Source organism: Phacochoerus africanus, chromosome 1 (genome assembly GCF_016906955.1).
Source record: "Phacochoerus africanus isolate WHEZ1 chromosome 1, ROS_Pafr_v1, whole genome shotgun sequence".
In the NCBI taxonomy this organism is placed as follows: Eukaryota; Metazoa; Chordata; class Mammalia; order Artiodactyla; family Suidae; genus Phacochoerus; species Phacochoerus africanus.
Window position 1 is genome coordinate 272631993 of NC_062544.1, and position 21715 is coordinate 272653707.

At 39.8% G+C, this 21715-nt stretch overlaps 1 protein-coding gene across 2 annotated transcripts in view; it reads left to right on the plus strand.

Annotated features, from left to right (window-relative positions):
• Positions 1 to 19724, plus strand: part of MAP3K7CL (MAP3K7 C-terminal like) — a 47882-nt gene extending 28158 nt beyond the window's left edge. For both annotated transcript variants that reach the window (XM_047756325.1, XM_047756332.1), the window contains 2 exons: positions 3622 to 3737; positions 18601 to 19724. In XM_047756325.1, the coding sequence (XP_047612281.1) occupies positions 3622 to 3737; positions 18601 to 18781 (297 nt within the window). In that variant the 3' untranslated portion in view covers positions 18782 to 19724. The remainder of the gene's footprint in view (positions 1 to 3621; positions 3738 to 18600) is intronic.
• The last annotated feature ends 1991 nt before the right edge of the window (positions 19725 to 21715 follow it).

Here is a 21715-nt window from a genome sequence, read left to right on the forward strand (position 1 = left end):
TCCCTGTGCCATGCAGTGGGTTTTTGTTAGTTACCTATTTTATATACAGTAGTGTGTATATGTTAATCTCAAAGTTCTAATTTATTCCTTCCCTCCACTTTTACCCTTTGGTCACCACAAGTTTGATTTTGAGATCTGTGAATCTGTTACTGTTTTATAAATAAGTTCACTTGCAACATATTTTCTTAGATTCCACATATAAGGGATGTCGTATGATACTGGTCTTTCTCTGCCTGACTTACTTCACTTAGTATAATAATCTCTAGATCCATCCATGTTGCTGCAAATGGCACTATTTCATTCTTTTTTATGGCTGAGTAATATTCAATTGTATATATGTATCACATCTTCTTTATTCAGTCCTCTGTCAATGATGTTTAGTTTGCTTCCTTGTCTTGGCTACTGTAAACGGGGCTACAACAAACATTGGGGTGCCTGTATCTTTTTGAACTATGGTTTTCTCCACACATAGCATTCACTTTTCTTTATTGTGGTAAAAACACATGGCATAAATGTTCTCATCATAATCAATTTTAAGTGTACCATTAAGCAGTGTTTAGCATATTTATATTGTTGTGCAATCAATCTCCAGAACTTTTTCATCCTGCAGAGATGAACTTCTATCCCCATTAAACAGCAACTCCTCATTTATCCCACACCCCCACAGTCCCTGGCAACTGAGATAGTTTTACAATGTTGTGGAGGATTGTGCAATATAACTTCCCTCCTTGCTCAAGCAAATCTCTGTTGCTCTTTAATGCTTTCATGCAAAGTGGGAGAACTTGCAGTGGTTCTAAGTTACATGTCAGGCTGGGATGAAGACAGGGCTGGTAGGAACCAGAGGCTGAAGTGACACCTGACATCCTTTCGCTTCCTGAAACACTTGAACACTAAGTTTTTTGACTTGTTCTTTTTCAGCTGGCACTACTTAATTGTGGGCAATGGTGAAAATATTGTGATGATCATCTGCTGAGAGCATAAGAGGATAGTGAATATAGCCTGAACTACTCCCTACTCTCATGTCTCCTTAGTATGCTCATGTGACCTGCACATAAGAACATCTTCAAATTTGCCACAATTGGAAACTCCCAATAAAATAAGAAGTCACAAGAACATTTCCTCCTTAATAAAAAGCATTGCAGGGTGGCAAGCCAAGAGGGGAGAAGAGGCTTCTCTCTTCTTGAGAAAATTATCTTGGTAATTTTCAGTTTTCCTTTAAAGTATAGGAGCAAAAGGCATTTCTCCTTTTTCGTCTATATCCTCTTAGGCAGGCAAACATGGAGACCTAGAATCTTTTGGCAGTCACACAGGTGACTGTGCTGAATTTGTGGTTCAGGTACCTCCATGTGGCAAGTTATGGGTTGACCTGAGTGTAGTTTATGAGTGTTCATAAGAACAGGAAATAGGATGCGTCGAGTCGTAGAGCTTTCCAGTATGCAAATCCTTTAACAGGGCACGGATGATTTAATAGCAGCTTGGCTAGGGTGCCAGAGTAAATTGTTTTCATTCTCCTTACTGTTACACCTGGTAATTTGCCAGTGTAACAGGTGAAAATTGATGAAGGAGTGGTGATTTCTAGGGCTGGAAGAGCCAGGAGTTCTGAATGCCTTTGGCAATGGCTTTATCTCATGCGATGAGTCTATACTGTCATACTCCTGGGAAGGACTTTGCAATTTATTTCACTACAGAAAGGACTAATGTTCTCAAAGTGTTTCCAACAGGCTGAGTTTATGCTGTGAATGTGTTTGTGAGTCAGTAGGGAAAGATGCTACATAATATAAACATTAGTAGATTTTCCATGGGTTAGAACACAACAGATGTTACACATAAAGGTAAATTTCATCCACATTTATTGCAAATTTTATTTCCTTTAGAATATCTCTGGGCACCAAAAAAAAAAAAAAACCTCAATTGGGAGAACATTAGACTGAAGAAGATCTCTACTCAGAGGCTTTGTGATAAATAGAAAGGGTCATCTTATTTATCAATCAGATTATATAGAATTTCGTAGAACATTCTAGAATTTCATTTGCATCTTCGGTGGGGCCACTAAATATGACATGCAAAGAAATCTGTGTTCTTGAAGTATATAATGAGAGGTGCAAGTAGTAAGAAATTCATTAGTTTTCATTCACTCATGAAATTATTGTGATTATGGCTTAGTCAGACACATAGTTTACATGTATAGACTATCGTGAAAAAAGGATGAAACTGAAGAGCCTATTTAACAATTAAGTCATATTTCTCAGGGATTATGTAACACTTTGCTATAAATAATTGAAAAGGGTGATAAAAAAGCTCTTTAAAAGACTGTTAACTAGTGTTTCTCAAAGTCATGCTTTTAATAACTTGTTGCTAATTAGAACTTAGAATTACAAACCTGGGGATAAATAGTTCTTTATTTTATTTTTAAATTTTTTTGTCTTTTTGCTTTTTCTAGGGCCGCTCCCGTGGCATATGGAGGTTCCCAGGCTAGGGGTCCAATCAGAGCTGTAGCCACTGGCCTATGCCAGAACCACAGCAACGCGGGATCCCAGCCGTGTCTGCAACCTACATCACAGCTCATGGCAACGGATCCTTAACCCACTGAGCAAGGCCAGGGATCGAACCCACTACCCCATGGTTCCTAGTCGGATTTGTTAACCACTGCACCACGATGGGAACTCCCATAGCTAGTTCTTTAACAACTCCTGGAAACAGGATTTTCAGCATGTTATGGTTAGAAAGGCTTGCATGCTGCCTTTGTTTCCCTTACAGATGGGAGAAAAGCAAAGATAGGAATCCTTGTTTTCCTTGGCCGCATACGTTATAAGCATCATTTTATATGGGTTTCCTATGGTTCATTAATCCTTGCAAGCATTATTTCCAGAACAGATGGGATGCAGTTTTGAGAAGAGAGCCTCGTTGTCCTACTTCAGTCCCTAACATGAGGTTATGCCTCTGGGCTACAGGAACAGAAAGCAAGGGATGATTGAAACAGACAACTGACGAAATTCCCGTCTTGGCTCAGTGGTTAACGAATCCGACTAGAAACCATGAGGTTTCAGGATTCGATTCGTGGCCTTGCTCAGTGGGTTAAGGATCCGGCGTTGCAGTGAGCTGTGGTGTAGGTTGCAGATGCGGCTCGGATCCCGCATTGCTGTGGCTCAGGCGTAGGACCGTGGCTACAGCTCTGATTGGACCCCCTAGCCTGGGAACCTCCATACGCCTCGGGAGAGGCCCAAGAAATGGCAAAAAGACCAAAAAAAAAAAAAGAAAGAAACACACAACTGAAATATATCCCCAGCACTAATTCTCTAAGGCTGAGTTTAAGATTTCTGGAGGAAAGTATAGAATTAGGAGGGGACTTATTGTCACTGCAGTGTATGGCAGGTAACTGACCTGTCTCATGGCTCTGACGTGGGCCCCGGCGAGTAACACTGGAAAATGGATATGGGGAGGACCAGACTCCTTCTCTTCCGCTGGCCAAGTAGAGGCAGCAAAACCCTGCCCAGGGTTGATGGACAGGGCTCGTCTCCTGCAAAACATCTTCCTCTAAAGAACATCAGGAGAGTACAGTGGTTAGTCATCTATTACGAGGCAAGGAAATGGACTGATTTCTACCTTTTGTTGTTTGTGAAGCCTCTGCCGCCTTGTCACGACTCCATGGAATCCATGCAGGTGTTCAAGCAGCACTGCCAAATAGCGGAAGAATACCGTGAGGTTAAAAAGGAAATCGCCCTGCTTGAGGAAAGAAAGTAAGTGCTGTTGCCTTGATCGCTCTGAACACGGGCTGCTGGTCCCGGAAGGGAGGGGACAGAAGGGGAGAGGGGGAGGGGAGGGGGGTTAGGCACTGGGGGAAGGGACAGGCTGAGCATGGGGGCAAGAGGGAGAGAGACAGGAGGGGATGTGGGCTGACATTCTGTGGTTCAGAGGTTACAGCTAGGTCACGTTCGATTCTAGAAATGATCCAAAAGTAACTGCCGGATAACACGCTTTACAGAGCCATGAGAGGGACAGCAGGAGTGCTTCCTCCTCGAAAGTTAATTTTTTTTTTTTTTTGTTTTGTTTGCTATTTCTTGGGCCACTCCCAAGGCATATGGAGGTTCCCAGGCTAGGGGTCCAATCAGAGCTGTAGCCACTGGCCTACGCCTGAGCCACAGCAACGCGGGATCCGAGTCGCGTCTGCAACCTACACCACAGCTCACGGCAACGCCAGACCATTAACCCACTGACCAAGGGCAGGAACCGAACCCGCAACCTCATGGTTCCTAGTCGGATTCGTTAACCACTGCGCCACGATGGGAACTCTGAAAGTTAATTTTTTAATAAGCTTTTTTTTTTTTTTTTAAGTTCAGGGAATTACAAAGCCCACCAAGAGCCGAGTGATGTTCCCATGAATGTCCCCAAAGACCCCCCTAAGCACTTTATCTTGGGGTGAATTTTCATTAATACTTCAAAGGTGGAGAAACCATATCAAGCAAAGAAGCCCCGGGGTGGCTCTTTGGGATAATGTCAGTGTATTAGCTGAGTAACTGCATTTTATAGCCACCTAAGTCCTGTGAGTTTTTTATTTATTTATTTATTTTATTTACTTATTTATTTATGCCTTTTTAGGGCCCCACCCATGGCATATGGAGGTTCCCAGGCTAAAGGTCGAATGGGAGTTACCAGCCTACACTGCAGCCACAGCAACTTGGCATCTGAGCCATGTCTGTGACCTACACCACAGCTCACGGCAACACTGGATCCTTAACCCACTGAGCAAGTCCAGGGAGCGCACCCAAGTGCTCATGGATACCCGTCTGGTTCATTACCACTGAGCCATGTCAGGAACTCCCACTAGTCGGGTTCTTCATCTGCTGAGCCACAACGGGAACTCCCTAAAACAATGTTTAAATGAATAGAATTAAATATATTTTGTTTTGAGAGATTTGCAAAATTCTTGGAACCCTTTGGAGACGCCCCAGAATGGTGATTGGACAATATAGCACAGTGGCAAGCAGCATGGGTTTTCAGGTCAGACTTCTGCACTTAGTGTAAGTCCACAGATAGCATGTTACAAATATTTTCTTACTTCCTTGTTCTGTTGTGCTTCAAACAAAGGTCATACCTGGGCTTTTAAAGGGAATTGAAAGATGTTTATGAGGCAATCAGAAACACAATTTTTCTTTCATATATCTGAAGAGAAATTCTGTAGACTTTCTTTTCGGTGTAAGGGTTTTCATAAATGGGTTGAAATGCTCAGCTTGCACATTTACACATAATCTGAGCCCCCCCCCCCACACACAATTTCATAAAGGAACTGAAGAAGCTTACTAATAATGTGACTGGTGATGGAGTTAAAGGTGGACTTGTGTAATTAGTAGCTTTTTTTTTTTTTTTTGGTCTTTTTAGGGCTGCACACGAGGCATATGGAGGTTGCCAGGCTAGGGACTGAATCAGAGCTGTAGCTGCCGGCCTGCACCACAGCCACAGCAACACAGGATCTGAGCCACATCTGTGACCTGCACCATAGCTCACAGCAATCCCAGATCCTTAACCCACTGAGCAAGGCCAGGGATCAAACCTGTGTCCTCATGGATACCAGTCAGGTTCATTTCCACTGAACCAGGACGGGAACTCCCCAGTAGCCTTTAAATGTTATCTTCCAGGAGTTCCCGTCGTGGCGCAGTGGTTAACGAATCCGACTAGGAACCATGAGGTTGCGGGTTCGGTCCCTGGCCTTGCTCAGTGGGTTAACGATCCGGCGTTGCCGTGAGCTGTGGTGTAGGTCGCAGATGCGGCTCGGATCCTGCGTTGCTGTGGCTCTGGTGTAGGCCAGTGGCTACAGCTCCGATTCAACCCCTAGCCTGGGAACCTCCATATGCCGCGAGAGCGGCCCAAGAAATAGCAACAACAATAACAACAACAACAAAAAAGACAAAAAAAAATGTTATCTTCCAGTGTGTGTTCGTGTATGTGAACTGTGGTATTGTGACAGGAAAAACAGCCTCAGCTAATTATGTACTTATTTGTAAACATTTTAGATTGAAGGTGATAGAGGACTTTGTTATTTAAATTGACCCCATATGTAGCTTTTCTGGGGGGCAATGGCAGATTTACCTACTAAATTATATTTTATGAGTTTATATTTTTGTAGGTTGCATTCAAAAAATACACTAGGATAACAGCAGACTGATTCATTCGGTCTTTTAATGAAACATACTCCTGCTGTTTCTGCAAAACTAATCTTACTTCCTCCCCAAACGCATTTGAACTTTGGAGGTTTTTTTTTTTTAGGGCTGCACCACGGCATATGGACGCTCCCAGGCTAGGGGTCCAATCGGAGTTACAGCTGCTGGCCTACGCCACAGCCACAGCCACATCAATGCCAGATCCGAGCAGCATCTGCAACCTACACCACAGCTTGTGGCAACGCTGGATTCTTAACCCACTGAGCGAGGCCAGGGATCGAACCCGAAACCTCACGGTTCCTAGTCAGATTTGTTTCTGATGCGCCATGATGGGAACTCCTGGAGTTTTCTTGAAACCATGATGTTGTCTTTTTTTTTTTTTTCTTTTCTCCCTCAATAATTTGACTAGATGTGAGGCAAAGGCAAATTCTTTGATTATTTTTTCCTTCTTTTTTTTAATAAAGTCCCTCAGATTTCTTTTTCTTTATTCCCACTTCTGCCATGTGGGATCAGGACCTGTTACTTCAAATCTTGGTCCATGTAATATTGTAACTTGTTTCCCTGACTGTGGTTTCACATTGCTAGAGAAGAACATCCAGTTTTTGGCCTGGGTTGCAAGAGCTCCCTTAGTACCTCTGTAGAATGTTCTAGCTCATCCTTCCTCCTCAGCTACATTGGCCTATTCACTTTTCCTGCCTTGACACCCCTGCTCACACTAGATTCTTCATTTAGAGTCTCCCATCATCCTCTTGGCTTATCCATATGCTACCCGGGAGGAATTTAGCCTGGATCCCTGCCCCACCCATCCCATAGGGATCAGGGTTTTTCCTGGGTGAAAGAAAATTCACTGAAATTGCTTCCTGCGATATTTTTTGTAGGCTAATGTTATCGGTAGTTATTCACTGAGGTTTATGTCCTGTCTTTCTGACTGTGTCTACCTGGACAACCTTTAATATCTCTTTGTATCCCAGTCACTGCGCAGGGAGCTGCACATGGGAGGAAACACCAGGTGGCTGATTATAGGAGATAGTAATATGCTCTCCTTAATTCATTTTTTACTTGTAATTTGTATGGCCTGTATTTAAAACATGGAGTCAATATCAGCCATAAAGAATTGCTAAGATAAATTGTTGAAGTTGAAAGTATGCTTATTTTATATTTACAAATAAATGAGGTTGGTCCTCCAAGGGTTATGGGTGATCTGTGTTTTCATTAACACTTTACTGAAGCAGAAATTCATTTTGCAACAGATATTTTCCTGAACAATCTTTGTGTTGAAGCTAGAAAAATTGGGCCAAATGGATTTGAACCAAGTCAATTAGCTCTCCATTTTTTTTTTTTTTGATCGTTTGGATGAAAATTTCTTCCGTCATTTAATAAAGTGTGGCTGATTATGTTACTTTTGGTGATCGGCTAGTGTAAGATAAACACACAGAGACACTAACCCAGGTATTTTATTTTGTTAATGAAGTATAGTTGATTTACAATGTTGTGTTAATTTCTGTTGTACAGCAAAGTGATTCAGTTAGACATATGTATACGTCCTTTTATTCTTTTCCATTATGGTTTAATCTCAGAATTTTGAATATAGTTCCCAGTGCTATATAGTAGGACCTTGTTGTTGGGTTAACCCAGGTATTTTAAAAGAGCATTTTAAAATATTGGAGCCCTATGGGCACAGGTTGAGCTGAACTTCTCTCTCATCTCCAGAGGGGGTCTCCCTGGATCCAGTTTGGAGAGAAGAAAGGCGAGTTGGTTATAATTATTTTAAATCATGTCTGTTGGTTGGGTGGATAAAGAGAGTTAAATATTTTCTAGGATTACAAACTCAGCATGCAGTGAATTTAATTTAAAGAATCGCTTCTGGTTTATTGACCAGCGATGTACAAAAGCTTGTTCTTACTTTCAAGGGAAAATTTTCTCTTCCCCATTAAAAAAGAAAAAGACAATTGTATTGAAAACTTTAAAAAAATTACCAAGAATTCTGACATCTTTACAGAATTCATAATATCATTTTTGCCTTTTTTCTAGGCCTTTTGAATGTGAAGAGATATTTTTATATAATTGCATGGTTAGTAACATAAAATGTGTACATGCTTTTTTTCAATCAATATTATACACATTTTTATATAGCATATGTGGTTTTTTGGGTATGTGATGGGAACTCATAGAAGTGAGATATAGATATTTTATGGCATCTGAAATGTATCACTGAATTGTTTGAAAGTTTTTAAAGTACATGGTTAAACTACAGTTAGTTCAGCAATTAGATTTACAGTTAGTAAAGGCTGCTTGTGTTTATCTTGTTCAAAGGAGAAAGTACTACTCTGCCCTATGTACGAAAAATTTTGCTAGCTGCTGTGGTGTTCAAAAGACTGACTTAGAACGTCAGAAGAAGAGATAAATGCTCAAAAAAATTGTGTTGGAAAAATGTTATATAACTTAAAAGGAATAATTCAGTGGTTTAAAAAATAATTCTGTGGTCTTTGGGAGACTCAGAGTTATGCAACCATGATCATGATTTTAGAACATTTTCATCGCCCAGGAAAGAAACCTCATACCCTTGAGAAATGACTCCCCAGTCCCTCCTCCCCCTCGTGGGCCACTGGCAACCACTAATCTGCTTTCCATCCATGTGTTTTTGCCTCTTCTGGGTATTTCAGATAAATGGAACCAGGCAGTGTGTGGTCTTTTGTGAGTGGCTTCTTTCACTAGCATAACATTATAGGTTCATCCCTGTCTTGGCACATTTCAGTGCAGGAAGACCTTGAAGATACTGCAGGTTTGGTTCCAAACCATGACAATAAAGCAAATATCACAACAGAGAATCACAATTTTTTTGTTTGTTTCTCAATGTATAGAAAAGCTATGTTTACACTATACTGTAATCTAGTAAGTGTGCAATAACATTATGTCTAAAATATATGTATATATATATCCTAATTAAAAAACACTTTATTGGAGTTCCTGTTGTGGCTCAGCAGGTTAAGAATTCGACTGGTATCCATGAGGATGCAGGTTCGATCCCTGGCCATGCTCAGTGGGTTAAGGATCTGGTGTTGCTGTGAGCTTGGTGTAGGCTGGCAGCTACAGCCCCAGTTCAACCATGAGCCCAGGGAACTTCCATATGCTGCAGGTGCAACCCTAAAAAAGGAATAGAATAAAACAAAACAAAACACTTTATTGCTGAAAACTGTTAACCATCATTTGAGCCTTCAGTGAATTGTGGTCTTTTTGCAATAATAATATCAAAGATCCCTGCGCACAGATCCCCATTACAAATGTATTAACAGTGAAAAGTTTGAAATATTGTAAGAATTACCACAATGCGACACAGAGACACAAAATGCGCAAATGCTGTTGAAAAAATGGTGCAGTAGACTTAATGCAGGATTGCCAGAAAGTTGCAATCTGTAAAAAATACGATATTTGCGAAGCACAATAAAGCAAAGGGCAATAAAATAATTTCTTTTTATTGTCACATGATATTCCATTACATGGATATACCACATGTATGTATCCATTTGTGAGTTGATGGACATTTGTATTGTTTGTACTTTTGGATATTGTGAATAATGCTGCTACAAACATTCATGTGTACGTGTTTGTGTGGACACATCTTTTCAATTCACTTGGGTGTGTACCTAGGAGTAGAATTGCTGGCTCATATAATAATTCAACATGTAACCTTTTGAAGAGCTGCCAGACTGTTTCTGAAGTGTCAGTACCATCTTATATTCCCATCAGAGAGAGATGTATGAAGATTCCAATTTCTTACATCTTTTTCAACACTTATTACGTCTTTTTGATTATAGCCATGCTGGTGGGTGTAAAATGGTGTTGCTTTGTGGTATCGATTTATACTTATTTGATAGCTAAAAATGCTGGACACCTTTTCTTGTGCTTTTTGACATTTCTGTGCCTTCTTAGAGAAATGTCCATTCAGACCCTTTGTTCATTTTTATTTATTATTTTCTGATTTATTTTTAAAAAATGTATTGGAGTATAGTTGATTTACAATGCTGGGTTAGTTTTGGGTGCATAGCAAAGTGAATCAGTTACATATGTATGTGTGTGTGCATATATGTGTATGCATTCTTTTTCAGATTTTTTTCCCCATATGGGTTATTACAAAATACTGAGTAGAGTTCCCTATGATATACAGTAGGTCCTTATTGTTTATCTATTTTATTTATTTATTGGCTGCCCCACGGCATATCTGATCCCAAGCCAGGGATCAGATCCAAGCTGCAGTTGCAGCCCAAACCACAGCTGCAGCAATGCTAGATCCTTGATCCACTGGGTATCAAACCTGTGTCCAGCACTTCCAAGATGCTGCCGATCCCATTGCCCCACAGCAGGAACTTCTATTTATCTATTTTATATATAGCAGTATGTATCTGTTAATCCCAAACTCCTAATCTACCCCTCCCCCATGCCCATTTTAAAACTGAATTGTCTTTTTGCTATTGAATTGAAAAAATATTTTTTTTAGTGGCGAATTAATTTTAGTGGCAAAACATTAGAAAGAGTTTTTCATATGTGAATACCACAATCAATAGCAGACTTGTATTTTCATGTCCCTTTAAAACACATAAAATGATGATTGAAGAAGCAATAACATGTTGAGGGGAACATATCAGGATGCAGGAAGAGGGAACATATGTAATTTGTAAAGGCACAGTCTAGAAATAGCCCTATTTTGATTTATTTTTAGTCATGGTATTTAATTTATTCTGGAGTTTTCTTTCTTTCTTTTTTTTTCTTGTCTTTTTGCCATTTCTTGGGCCGCTCCCAAGGCATATGGAGGTTCCCAGGCTAGGGGTCCAATTGGAGCTGTAACCACCGGCCTACACCACAGCCACACCAACGCGGGATCCAACTCGTCTGCAACCTACACTACAGTTCACGGCAACGCTGGATCCTTAACCCACTGAGCAAGGCCAGGGATCAAACCCTCAACCTCATGGTTCCTAGTCGGATTTGTTAACCACTGAGCCATGACAGGAACTCCAATTCTGGAATTTTCAACAGGAGGCTTTTTGGTTGTTGTTTTTTGGCCATGCCCATAGCATGTGGAAGTTCCTGGGCAAGAGATGAACCCTGGCCACAGCAGCAACCTAAGCCATGTCAGTGACAACACTGTGTCCTTAACATGCTAAGCCACCAGGGAACTCCCAAGACATTTTTATGTTTAACCATAAACATTTTTTCTCTCCCTCCCTTCCTTCTTCCCTCCCTTCTTTCTTTCTTCCTTCCTTCCTTCCTTCCTTCCTTCCTTCCTTCCTTCCTTCCTTCCTTCCTTTCCTTCCTTCCTTCCTTTCTTTCCTTCCTTCCTTCCTTTCCTTCCTTCCTTCCTTCCTTCCTTCCTTCCTTCCTTCCTTCCTTCCTTCCTTCCTTCCTTCCTCCCTCCCTCCCTCCCTTCCTCTCTCTCTCTCTCTCTTTCTTTCTTTCATGGCTGCACTGCAGCATATAGAGGTTCTTGGGCTGGAAGTCGAATCATAGCTGCAGCTGTGTCCTGCGCCACAATTGGCAGATCCACAATTGGCAGGATCCTTAACCCACTGAGCAAGGCCAGGGATTGAACCTGCATCCCCACGTAGACTGTGTCAGGTACTTAATCCACTGAGCCACAATGGGAACTCTAAGGCAGAGGTTTTTAATGTGTTCTGGGGAATCTCTCAAGGACTGCGGATGGAGAGGGTGATAGGTGGGAGACTTTACAAGGGCCAACCAGAGGAAGTTCAATTTTATGTGTTTTATTTGCTTCATTTCAGGGTATAATTTTCTTTGGAAAAATATACCACAGTTAGAAAATATTGAAAGCCAAACCTCACTTTGATTCCAAGCATACTTTTCTTAAATATTTATACAGCCCTCAGAAATTAGGTTTCCACTGTCATACAGAAACAGTAAATAGAAATATTTCTCCACACGTGCTTGCAGGGTAAGTAGTAATATGGGGCAAAGTTCTATCCTCTTTCCCAAGATGTCTCATGTGGGTAAGATAGCTTTTGTTTAAGTTATAGGATTTGAATTCATTTTCCAACAGTGGAGATATGCTTCTGAAAACTAACCTGGCTATTAAGCTATTTTATTTATTTTTAATTTATTTTTTATTATTTTATTTTAATTTATTTTTGTTTTTTATTAATTTTTTATTAAAGTATAATTGATTTACAATGTTTCTTCAATCTCTGTTGTATAGCAGAGTGACCCAATCACACACTGTTCCATGTGCTGTGTAGTAGGAGCCCATTGCCTATCCATTCCAAATATAATAGTTTGCATCCCCAAACCCCAAACTGCCCATCCATCCCACTCCCTTCCCCCTCCCCCCGGGAACCACAAGTCAGCTCTCCTTGGCTATGATCTGTTTCTGCTTTGTAGATAACACCATCTGCACCACATTGAGATTTCACAAATAAGTGATATCATATGGTATTTGTCTTTTTCTTTCTGGCTCACTTCACTTACTATGAAAATCTCTAGTTCCATCCATGTTGCTGCACATGGCATTAGTTTGTCTTTTTTATGGCCGGAGTAGTATTCCATTGTTTATACGTACCATATCTTCTTTTAAAAATTTTACTATTTTATGATTTTTATTTTCTCCATTATAGTTGATTTACAGTGTTCTGTCAATTTCTACGTACAGCAAATCAACCCAGTCATACATATATATATTCTTTTTCTTACATTACCCTCCATCATGTTCCATCATGAGCGACTAGATGTAGCTCCCTGTGTTATACAGCAGGATCTCTTTGCTTATCCACTCCAGATGCAACAGTTTGCATCTATGAACCCCAAGTTTCCAGTCCATCCCACTTCCTCCCTCTCCCTCTTGGCAATCACATGTCTGTTCTCCAAGTCCATGAGTTTCTTTTCCATGGAAAGGTTCATTTGTGCCATATATTAGAGTCCAGATATAAGTGATATCATATGTTATTTGTCTTTTTCTTTCTGAATTACTTCATTTAGTATGAGAATCTCTAGTTCCATCCATGTTGCTGCAAATGGCATTATTTTGTTCTTTTTTAATGGCTGAGTAGTATTCCATTGTGTATATGTACCACATCTTAATCCATTCATCTGTCAAAAAACATTTAGGTTGTTTCCATGTCTTAAGAATTGAGGACAGGGCTTGGTTTGCAATAGGATTTCAACAAATATTTGTTGAGTGAATGAGTTAAAAGGACCAAAGAACTATCTTGGATCTTCACTTTGCTCTGAGATGAGGTGTAGCCAAGGGGATTCTTTCATTTTAGGATTTAATTCTATCTGAAATCCCAGTATCCATATTTCATCAGACTCTGAGATTTCACTTTTCTTTTTCTTTTTATGGGCACACCTGCAGCAAATTGAAGTTCTACAGCTAAGGTTCGAATTGGAGCTGCAGCTTCTGACCTACATTATAGCCACAGCAATGTGAGATCTGAGATGCATCTATGACCTGCAGCTTTCAGTAATACTGGAGCCTTAACCCACTGTGCAGGGCCAGGCACCGAACCTGCATTCTTATGGATACTAGTCAAGTTCTTAAGCTGCTGAGCCACAATGGGAACTCCTACAATATCAATTTTTTGCCCCAATCATAATAATTTGGGCCTTTTATACCACCTCATTACAGGCAGCCCAGTCTTTTAACTGGAATCTTGTTCCCAGGTATCTTTCCACCTAATCCTTTCTGTCTGGAACCATATTCAAAGGCACCTCCTCCATGGGGGTGCCCTGAATTAAGTCTCCCTTGCTAAAGGAAGAGCTCCTATCTTTAAGGGAGCTAAATGAGAAAACACTTACCCACTCCTATTCCAGGAATTAACTCTTTTTGGGGGTGATTGATAGAGCAAATCTCCATTTCCTATAAAGTAGTGTGGCTTTTTTTTTTGTTGTTGTTTTTTTGTTTTTTTTAGGGCTGCACCTGCAGCATATGGAAATTCCCAGGCTAGGGGTCGAATTGGAGCTGTAGCTCCCAGCCTCTGCTACAGCCACAGCAATGCAGGATCTGAGCCATGTCTGCAACCTACACCACAGCTCACAGCAATGCTGGATCCTTAACCCACTGAGTGAGGCAAGAGATTGAACCTGCATCCTCATGGATACTAGTCAGTTTTTTACTGCTAAGCCATGATGGAAACTCATAAAGTAATGTTTTTTAACTGGGCTGATTCCTCAGCCTCCTACCCACAGGATGTTGGCAATGTCTGGGGACATTTTTGGTCATGATGACCTGAGGTGCTTCTGGTATCTAGGGAATAGAGGCTGAGGATTCTGCTGAACCTTCTATAATGCCAATGAATGGGATAGCCTCCAGCAGCAAAGAGTTGGCCCAAAAGATCAATTGTGTCAAGGTTGAGAAACTCTAGAGCAAATCTTACATCTTTCTGCAAAGGTACTGTGTTGCCCTTTGTATCTCCAAAATATAATAAGTTTATTCCTTGTGCCTCATTCATTTATAAGTCTTCAATATGTTCTGGAAATTCCATTTCAGTACCATTTATTGTTCCTCTACCTGCATAAAATATAGGTGGACTTTTACATCCTTTTTTTCATCTTAAAGCATCTACTTCTCTCCTGTGTATAAATGCTTGTACTGGACCACAGCCCTTTTGAGAACCACTCACAGTGTGGTCTAAATCAATCAGGGCAGTCAGCTTTTATTTGGAACAATGGTCTGTTCCAAATGGTTGACTTTGAGAATTCCAAGAACCATAGTAGTGGTCTTTGCAGAAACAGAGAAATGTTTGTCCTAATGATGAACCCATTTCCCAACTTTGTGCAACATAAAGAATCTCCCTAATTTTGGAATTAGTTTCCAGAAAGTTTCAAAGTTTTGTTTACCAATTCATTTGGATTTTCCCTTCTCCTATTTGTTTTAGCAAATCAACAATTTTCCAAGCATGTGGCTTAGGTTTGGGCCAGCAGATGATCTATGGTAGACCCAAGGTTAAGACTTTTTCACTGTTAGGTACCTCATGTGGAAAACTATGTTATAGGTTCTTGACTTCAGAAGTAAGATTCCTGTAATGATTGTCTTCTATACCTTTATCACATTATGTTAAAGGAGTGATAGGAGTGATGAACAGGAAATCAAAGGCAAGACCACATTCTAGGCAATTACACATATTGACTTGTTCCTCAGATCATTTATTTATAAGATTATCTCTGTAGTTTGATGTGCCAGGGTTTAATTAGGAATTGCTAATGGATGAGCACCGATTTATCTACATAAATAGGTCTTGGACAAGAAGCAACAGACATTTTGACAGTATTCATTAAATAAAGATGTAATTGCTTATCAAATACACAAAGCTAATTTAGAAACCTATCAATTGAGTCTTCTTGATTCCAGTAAGGAAGAAATTATTATGACTTTCTCTGATGCAAGAAGATTGGATTAGACAATCATGACTATTCCTTTTAGTTGTAAAATCTGTGATTTTTGTGATTTATTCTCTCTACCAGCCAAAACTGATAACAGATGTCTTCAGGAGTTTTAAATGAGGTCAGATATGGAACCAGGTCAGTAGCCATGATTGTGTGACACAGTTAATTTGAAAGGAAGGAAATAACAGGACAGATGGTCTGATGGTTTAGGGGTTTAGAGACTTGCCTCTTTTCACTTATATGAGTTTTACTAATCAATTTCTTTAAGATAGTTACATAAGGAGCTTTACTAATATTTAATTACTGACATTTACTGCTTAAACTATGCTCAGAGGCAAAGAATCCTAAACATTTTAATCAGAAGGATAAGTTTGATTTATGGCTTTTTCTTAGGTGTGTGACTTTTTTTTTTTTTATCAGATTAAGCACTTTTGAGTCTCTATTTTCTTAAAATATAGGTTATTTGTCTCTGAAGTGCCTTATTTTTCAATGATTTATTCAACAAGTATTTATTAGGAGCCTTTATATTCTAAACACCATGGAAGATTCAAAGATCAATAAGCGCCTAAAGAACTTTGTGTATATGCAGATCAATGTTCTTATGCTTCCCTTTGTCTCTGTCGGACACTTTGTTTCCAATGCCTGGTTTGGTTTAGTAATCACCAGATTATGTGCACAAGGCATATACTAGACCTTCTATTCTGATTTGCTTTTTAACCTTTTCTTGGGGTAAATGCTTATTTGGATAGTTTCAAATTTATAGAAAATTTGCAAAAATAGTATAAAGAACCCCCATATTTCCACTCTAGATTCATTAATTATTAAAAATTTCCCCAGTTTTGCTTTATTATCCCTCTCCCAATACTACACAGTATTGGGGTTCTCTTTCTCTCTTAGAGACATGGGATATCTATCTATCTATCTATCTATCTATCTATCTATTATCTATCTATCATCTGTCTGTCTACCATCTCTCAGGGATGTGTACAGATATACATAACATGGTTCATTGCTCTGAATACTTCAGTGAGTATTTTCAAGACCATTCTCTCACTTGACCTTGGTATAATAATTAAAATTAAGAAAGTTAGCATTGGTACAGTACTATTATCTAATTTACGGTCCATATTCAGATTGCATCACTCTCCCAATAATGTCCTTCACAGCTTTTTTAAAAAATCCCCGTCAAGAATTGAACGTTGCATGTAGTTGTCATTTCTCTTTAATTTTTCCAAATATGGAACGGTTTTAACAGTTTTAAATAGTACTGGCTAGCTATTTGGTACCATTTCCCTCAATCTGAGGTTGTCTGGCTTGCGCATTTTTGGCAGGGACACTACAGAAAGGATGTCATGTCTTTTATGGTGCATGCAACATCTGTTGATCTCTTTGCTAGTGATGTCAAGTTTGATCAGTTGGTTAAAGCCATCTTCCAGGTTTTTTTGCACTTTTCCCTACAGAGGAGGAAGAAATGCGACGTACCCTTATATTGAGGCAAAGGAGAATTCAATTCAATACATCTAGTTTAGGATTAACAGACACAAAAAAGGGGAGTGGACCTGTTTTGGGTTGTCACGTTTATTAAATCTAAACATGAAGTGGGAATCTTTAGCTCCGTATTATCTGTATTTACATAAATGAATTATTTACAAGTATTTACTGAGAACTGAATTTGGTTAAGGTGTTATTACTCCAAGTTCTCTTCAAAATCTTAGCTTGCTTCCTAGAATTCTAGTCAGGTCAGCACCAAAAGTATATATATTGCTTTGTTAATTAGGGTGATGAAATATATATATAAGGACTAGGAGAAAACATGGAAATCTACAGGGAGCATTTGGAATTTCCTAGTTCAAAGAAGCCTCATAAAGACTTGTGAAAACAGACCTAGAAAACAAAAGATTATAAATAACTGAATTTGGGAGTTCCCGTCGTGGCGCAGTGGTTAACGAATCCGACCAGGAACCATGAGGTTGCGGGTTCGGTCCCTGCCCTTGCTAAGTGGGTTAATGATCCGGCGTTGCCGTGAGCTGTGGTGTAGGTTGCAGACGCGGCTCGGATCCCGAGTTGCTGTGGCTCTGGTGTAGGCCGGTGGCTACAGCTCGGGTTCAACCCCTAGCCTGGGAACCTCCATATGCCGCAGGAGCGGCCCAAGAAATAGCAACAACAACAACAACAACAACAAAAAGACAAAAGACAAAAAAAACAAAAAAACAAAAAAACTGAATTTGTAGGACAAAAATTAGGTAAAGGACAAACAATTGTGAAGACCATAGTAGCATCGTGATTTATAAACTAATTTTTCTGGTTTTTTTCCCTCTAAAATAGCCATAATTTTTATAGTTTGTTGTACTCTTAAAAAGGTCACCGTTTTTGGAGTTCGCTTGTGGCACAGTGGGTTAAGAATCTGGTGTTGTCATTGCAGTGGCTTGGGACACTGCTGTGGTACAAGTTTGACCCCTGGCTGGGAAACTTGCACATGCCACAGGCAAGGTCAAAAAAGAAAAGAAAAACAAAATCACGTTTTTTTGACTGTCAGAGGACTTATTGAGTTTTCTTTAGTGTTCGTTTAGTATTTTGGATATCTCTAGTAGAGGTACTAGCATAAAATAAAGGGATCTAACATTTGTGACGCTGGAAAAATTAAAGCAAGTCACGAGCAGAGATGGGTAACATTTAAAAGAGTAGACTGACGGAGTTCCCGTCGTGGCGCAGTGGTTAACAAATCCGACTAGGAACCATGAGGTTGCGGGTTCGGTCCCTGCCCTTGCTCAGTGGGTTAACGATCCGGCGTTGCCGTGAGCTGTGGTGTAGTTCGCAGATGTGGCTCGGATCCTGCGTTGCTGTGGCTCTGGTGTAGGCTGGCATCAACAGCTCCGATTAGACCCCTAGCTTGGGAACCTCCATATGCCGTGGAAGCGGCCCAACAAGTGGCAAAAGACACACACAAAAAAAGAGTAGACTGACACTTTCCGGCTTCCATGATGCTGTTGCTGTGCCATTTAATTTGTTTGCATTGTGTTTTGTGCTTCTTCCTTGCCTGCCCCCGAATCTTCAGAAAGGAGCTCATTGCCAAGCTGGATCAGGCAGAAAAGGAGAAGCTGGATGCTGCTCAGCTGGTTCGGGAATTTGAGGCACTGACAGAGGAGAATCGGACGTTGAAGCTCGCCCAGTCCCAGTGTGTAGAACAACTGGAGAAACTTAGAATACAGTATCAGAAAAGACAGGGCTCATCCTAACTTGAAACTTTTCAATGTGAGCGTAAGAGGTTGGTGCCAGCTATGCGCTGGCCAAAAGATTTTTATTTTAAAGGGATAATGAGTAAAACCTATGCTTCTCCTTATTACCCACATGCCAAATGTCTGTACTAATGAGTTTAATGCTTGCCAGATCCAGTTAGAGAGAAGGGATATTTTATTTTAAATAAGGTGATTAAAGCAAACCTATTACCAGATGTTTTCAGAGCTCATAATTCATTTCCAATGATATATATTTTTTTCTTGTTTAGCAAGATATGGCCATACTGTCTATCAGGGTAAAAATGCTAGAAATAGAATATTGCCTGACTCCGCTAAGGATCATGAACACAATTAAGCCATGGAACAAAGTAGTAAGATGCTCACTGCAGTTTCACATCTGCATATTTTTAATTTTCACATCTTTATTATTTCGACTTGCTCCATTCTGAACTGTCAAAAACTTCTCTGCCTGTGTTTATGTTCACCAGAGTTAGATTTAATCCCTTACTGATTGAGCTAAGAATAAATGGTTGCATATCATAAAAGCTTTCTCATGAAAATATTAGTGGAAAGCATGTTTGTGCCAGAAGCACATTTGCTAGTGCTAACTTGCTGTTGTAATAAAGAGCTGATAAGGCAGCATTTTCTTCATGCCACGTTACCTCCTGGTAAACATCCCTGCTTTTGCTTGTGTGTGTTCTGGGGGAAACAGAAAAGCATTGTTTGGATATTCTTTGGTGAGTTCCCATGTAACCATCAGCAAAATTCTATTATTCTGTTTTGGATTTAAAGTGATGTTTTGAATCAGTGATAACTAATAAGAATATATGAGTAAATTCAGGATTAAAATGATTTGTTCCTTGTTCTATCCATCACCATATTTTCCCAAATTGACCTCTATGTTTTATGTCCATTTCTATTCCTGTAACTTCTTTTTCATTAAACACAGATCAAAACCTTCAATCTGTATTTTGTCCTTTTTGTAACCACCCTTTATGCTGAAAGTTGGGATTGGCTAACCCTTGTCAGAATTTGTTCTTAGTTGTATTTGGAAGGGCCAAAAAACACCAAAGTCCTTTTCTTAGAAAGGCTATGGTTTCTCATATAAGATAACTCAGAGCTATGGAGTTCCCCTTGTGGCGCAGTGGTTAACGAATCCGACTAGGACCCATGAGGTTGAGGGTTCGATCCCTGCCCTTGCTCAGTGGGTTAACGATCCGGCGTTGCCGTGAGCTGTGGTGTAGGTTGCAGACACGGCTTGGATCCCGAGTTGCTGTGGCTCTGGCGTAGGCCGGCGGCTACAGCTCCAATTAGACCTCTAGCCTGGGAACCTCCATATGCCTTGGGAGCGGCCCAAGAAATAGCAAAAAGACAAAAAAAAAAACAAAAAACAAACAAACAAAAAAAACACCTCAGAGCTCTAATACTGAATATGATGCATTTGTGTCTTAAAGTATTTGTCCAGAAAACACAAAGGAGAAGAGTTGACTAAAATAATAAGATGCTGTGGGATAGACATTTTGTTATCAATTGGTGGTGATTTTACCCCCAAGGGACATTTGGCAAAAAGTCTGGGGACATTTTTGCTGTTGTCACAACTAGGATGAGGGGGTGCTATTGGCATTTAGAGGGTAGAGGCCAGGGTTGCTGCTGGACATCCTGCAATGTATAGGACAGAATCACAGCAATAAACTGTTTGGCCCAATGTGCCAGTGGCACCCAGGTTAAGGCACCCTGGGTTAGACTAATTCCTGGGTAGTTGGGCAAATGCCAAGTGGAAATTCGATGCAGGGTCATGGGCTTCTTATCGTGTGGGCTGTTTCCAAAAGGTCCTTTGCATCCTGACCCTCTGTCTCCTCATTTGTAAAATGAAGCATTTTGATCTCAAAGTTTGAATGTTAGATGAACCTATTTTCCCTTAAGTTTCTTTAACATTTAACCAAAAATGAAAGTCCCTGTTATCTTGGTAGAGTCTTCTTTGTAAAATAACCTCAGGGCTTATAAATACTAATATGAGGGAGGAATTGTTCACTCAATTTATATAAATCCAGGGTTATGGAATGGGAGGATGAAGGGCAAATTACCAATCTTTGAATAAAAGAATTAGTTTTTGAATATAACTATATATAGTAGATATAATATACATATAGTATATATGTATATATAATTATGTAAGTTTTTAAATGTAAGAGTTAGTTTTGATCACCAAGAGGATTACACATATTTACAGAATTCAACCAGTCATGGCATCTTATAAAAAATGAGAAGGGAGGACAAGGCAATGTAATTCTAAAATCTCTTTGCTCCAGCAGAATGAAAAACTAATTTAACAAGGTCAAAATGTTTGAACACACTGTTATTAAGGAGATATTGAGTAAACAGTTTTCATATCTGTGCTAATATCAGCCTGAAATTTTACAATGTTTCCAAAAGATATTTATCCATAACTCAAAAGCAGGCATTTCTCTGGGTGTGTGTCGATTTTATTATTTTGTATTGAAGTACAGTTGATTTATAGTGTCATATTCATTTCAGATATACATCAGTGATTCACCATAAGTGTATATATTTTTTCTTTTTTCCTTTTTACAGCTGCACCTGAGATATACAAAAGTTCCCAGGCTAAGGATCTAATCAAAGCTATAGCTGAGGCCTAAGCCACAGCCATAGCAATATCAGATCTGAGCCACATCTGTGACCCACACCACAGCTTGTGGAAATACTGGGTCCTTGGCCCATTGCGCAAGGACAGGGATCAAATATGCATCCTCACCGACACCATGTCGATTCTTAACCTGTTGAGCCACAATGGGAATTCCCACTGTATGTGTTTTAAACAGACTTTTATTCATTAAAAATATGAAAACGTCACCTACTTTTGTAACATTGTCTGAGAAATCTAAAGGCAAAATTTCTTATATTGTCCATTTCATC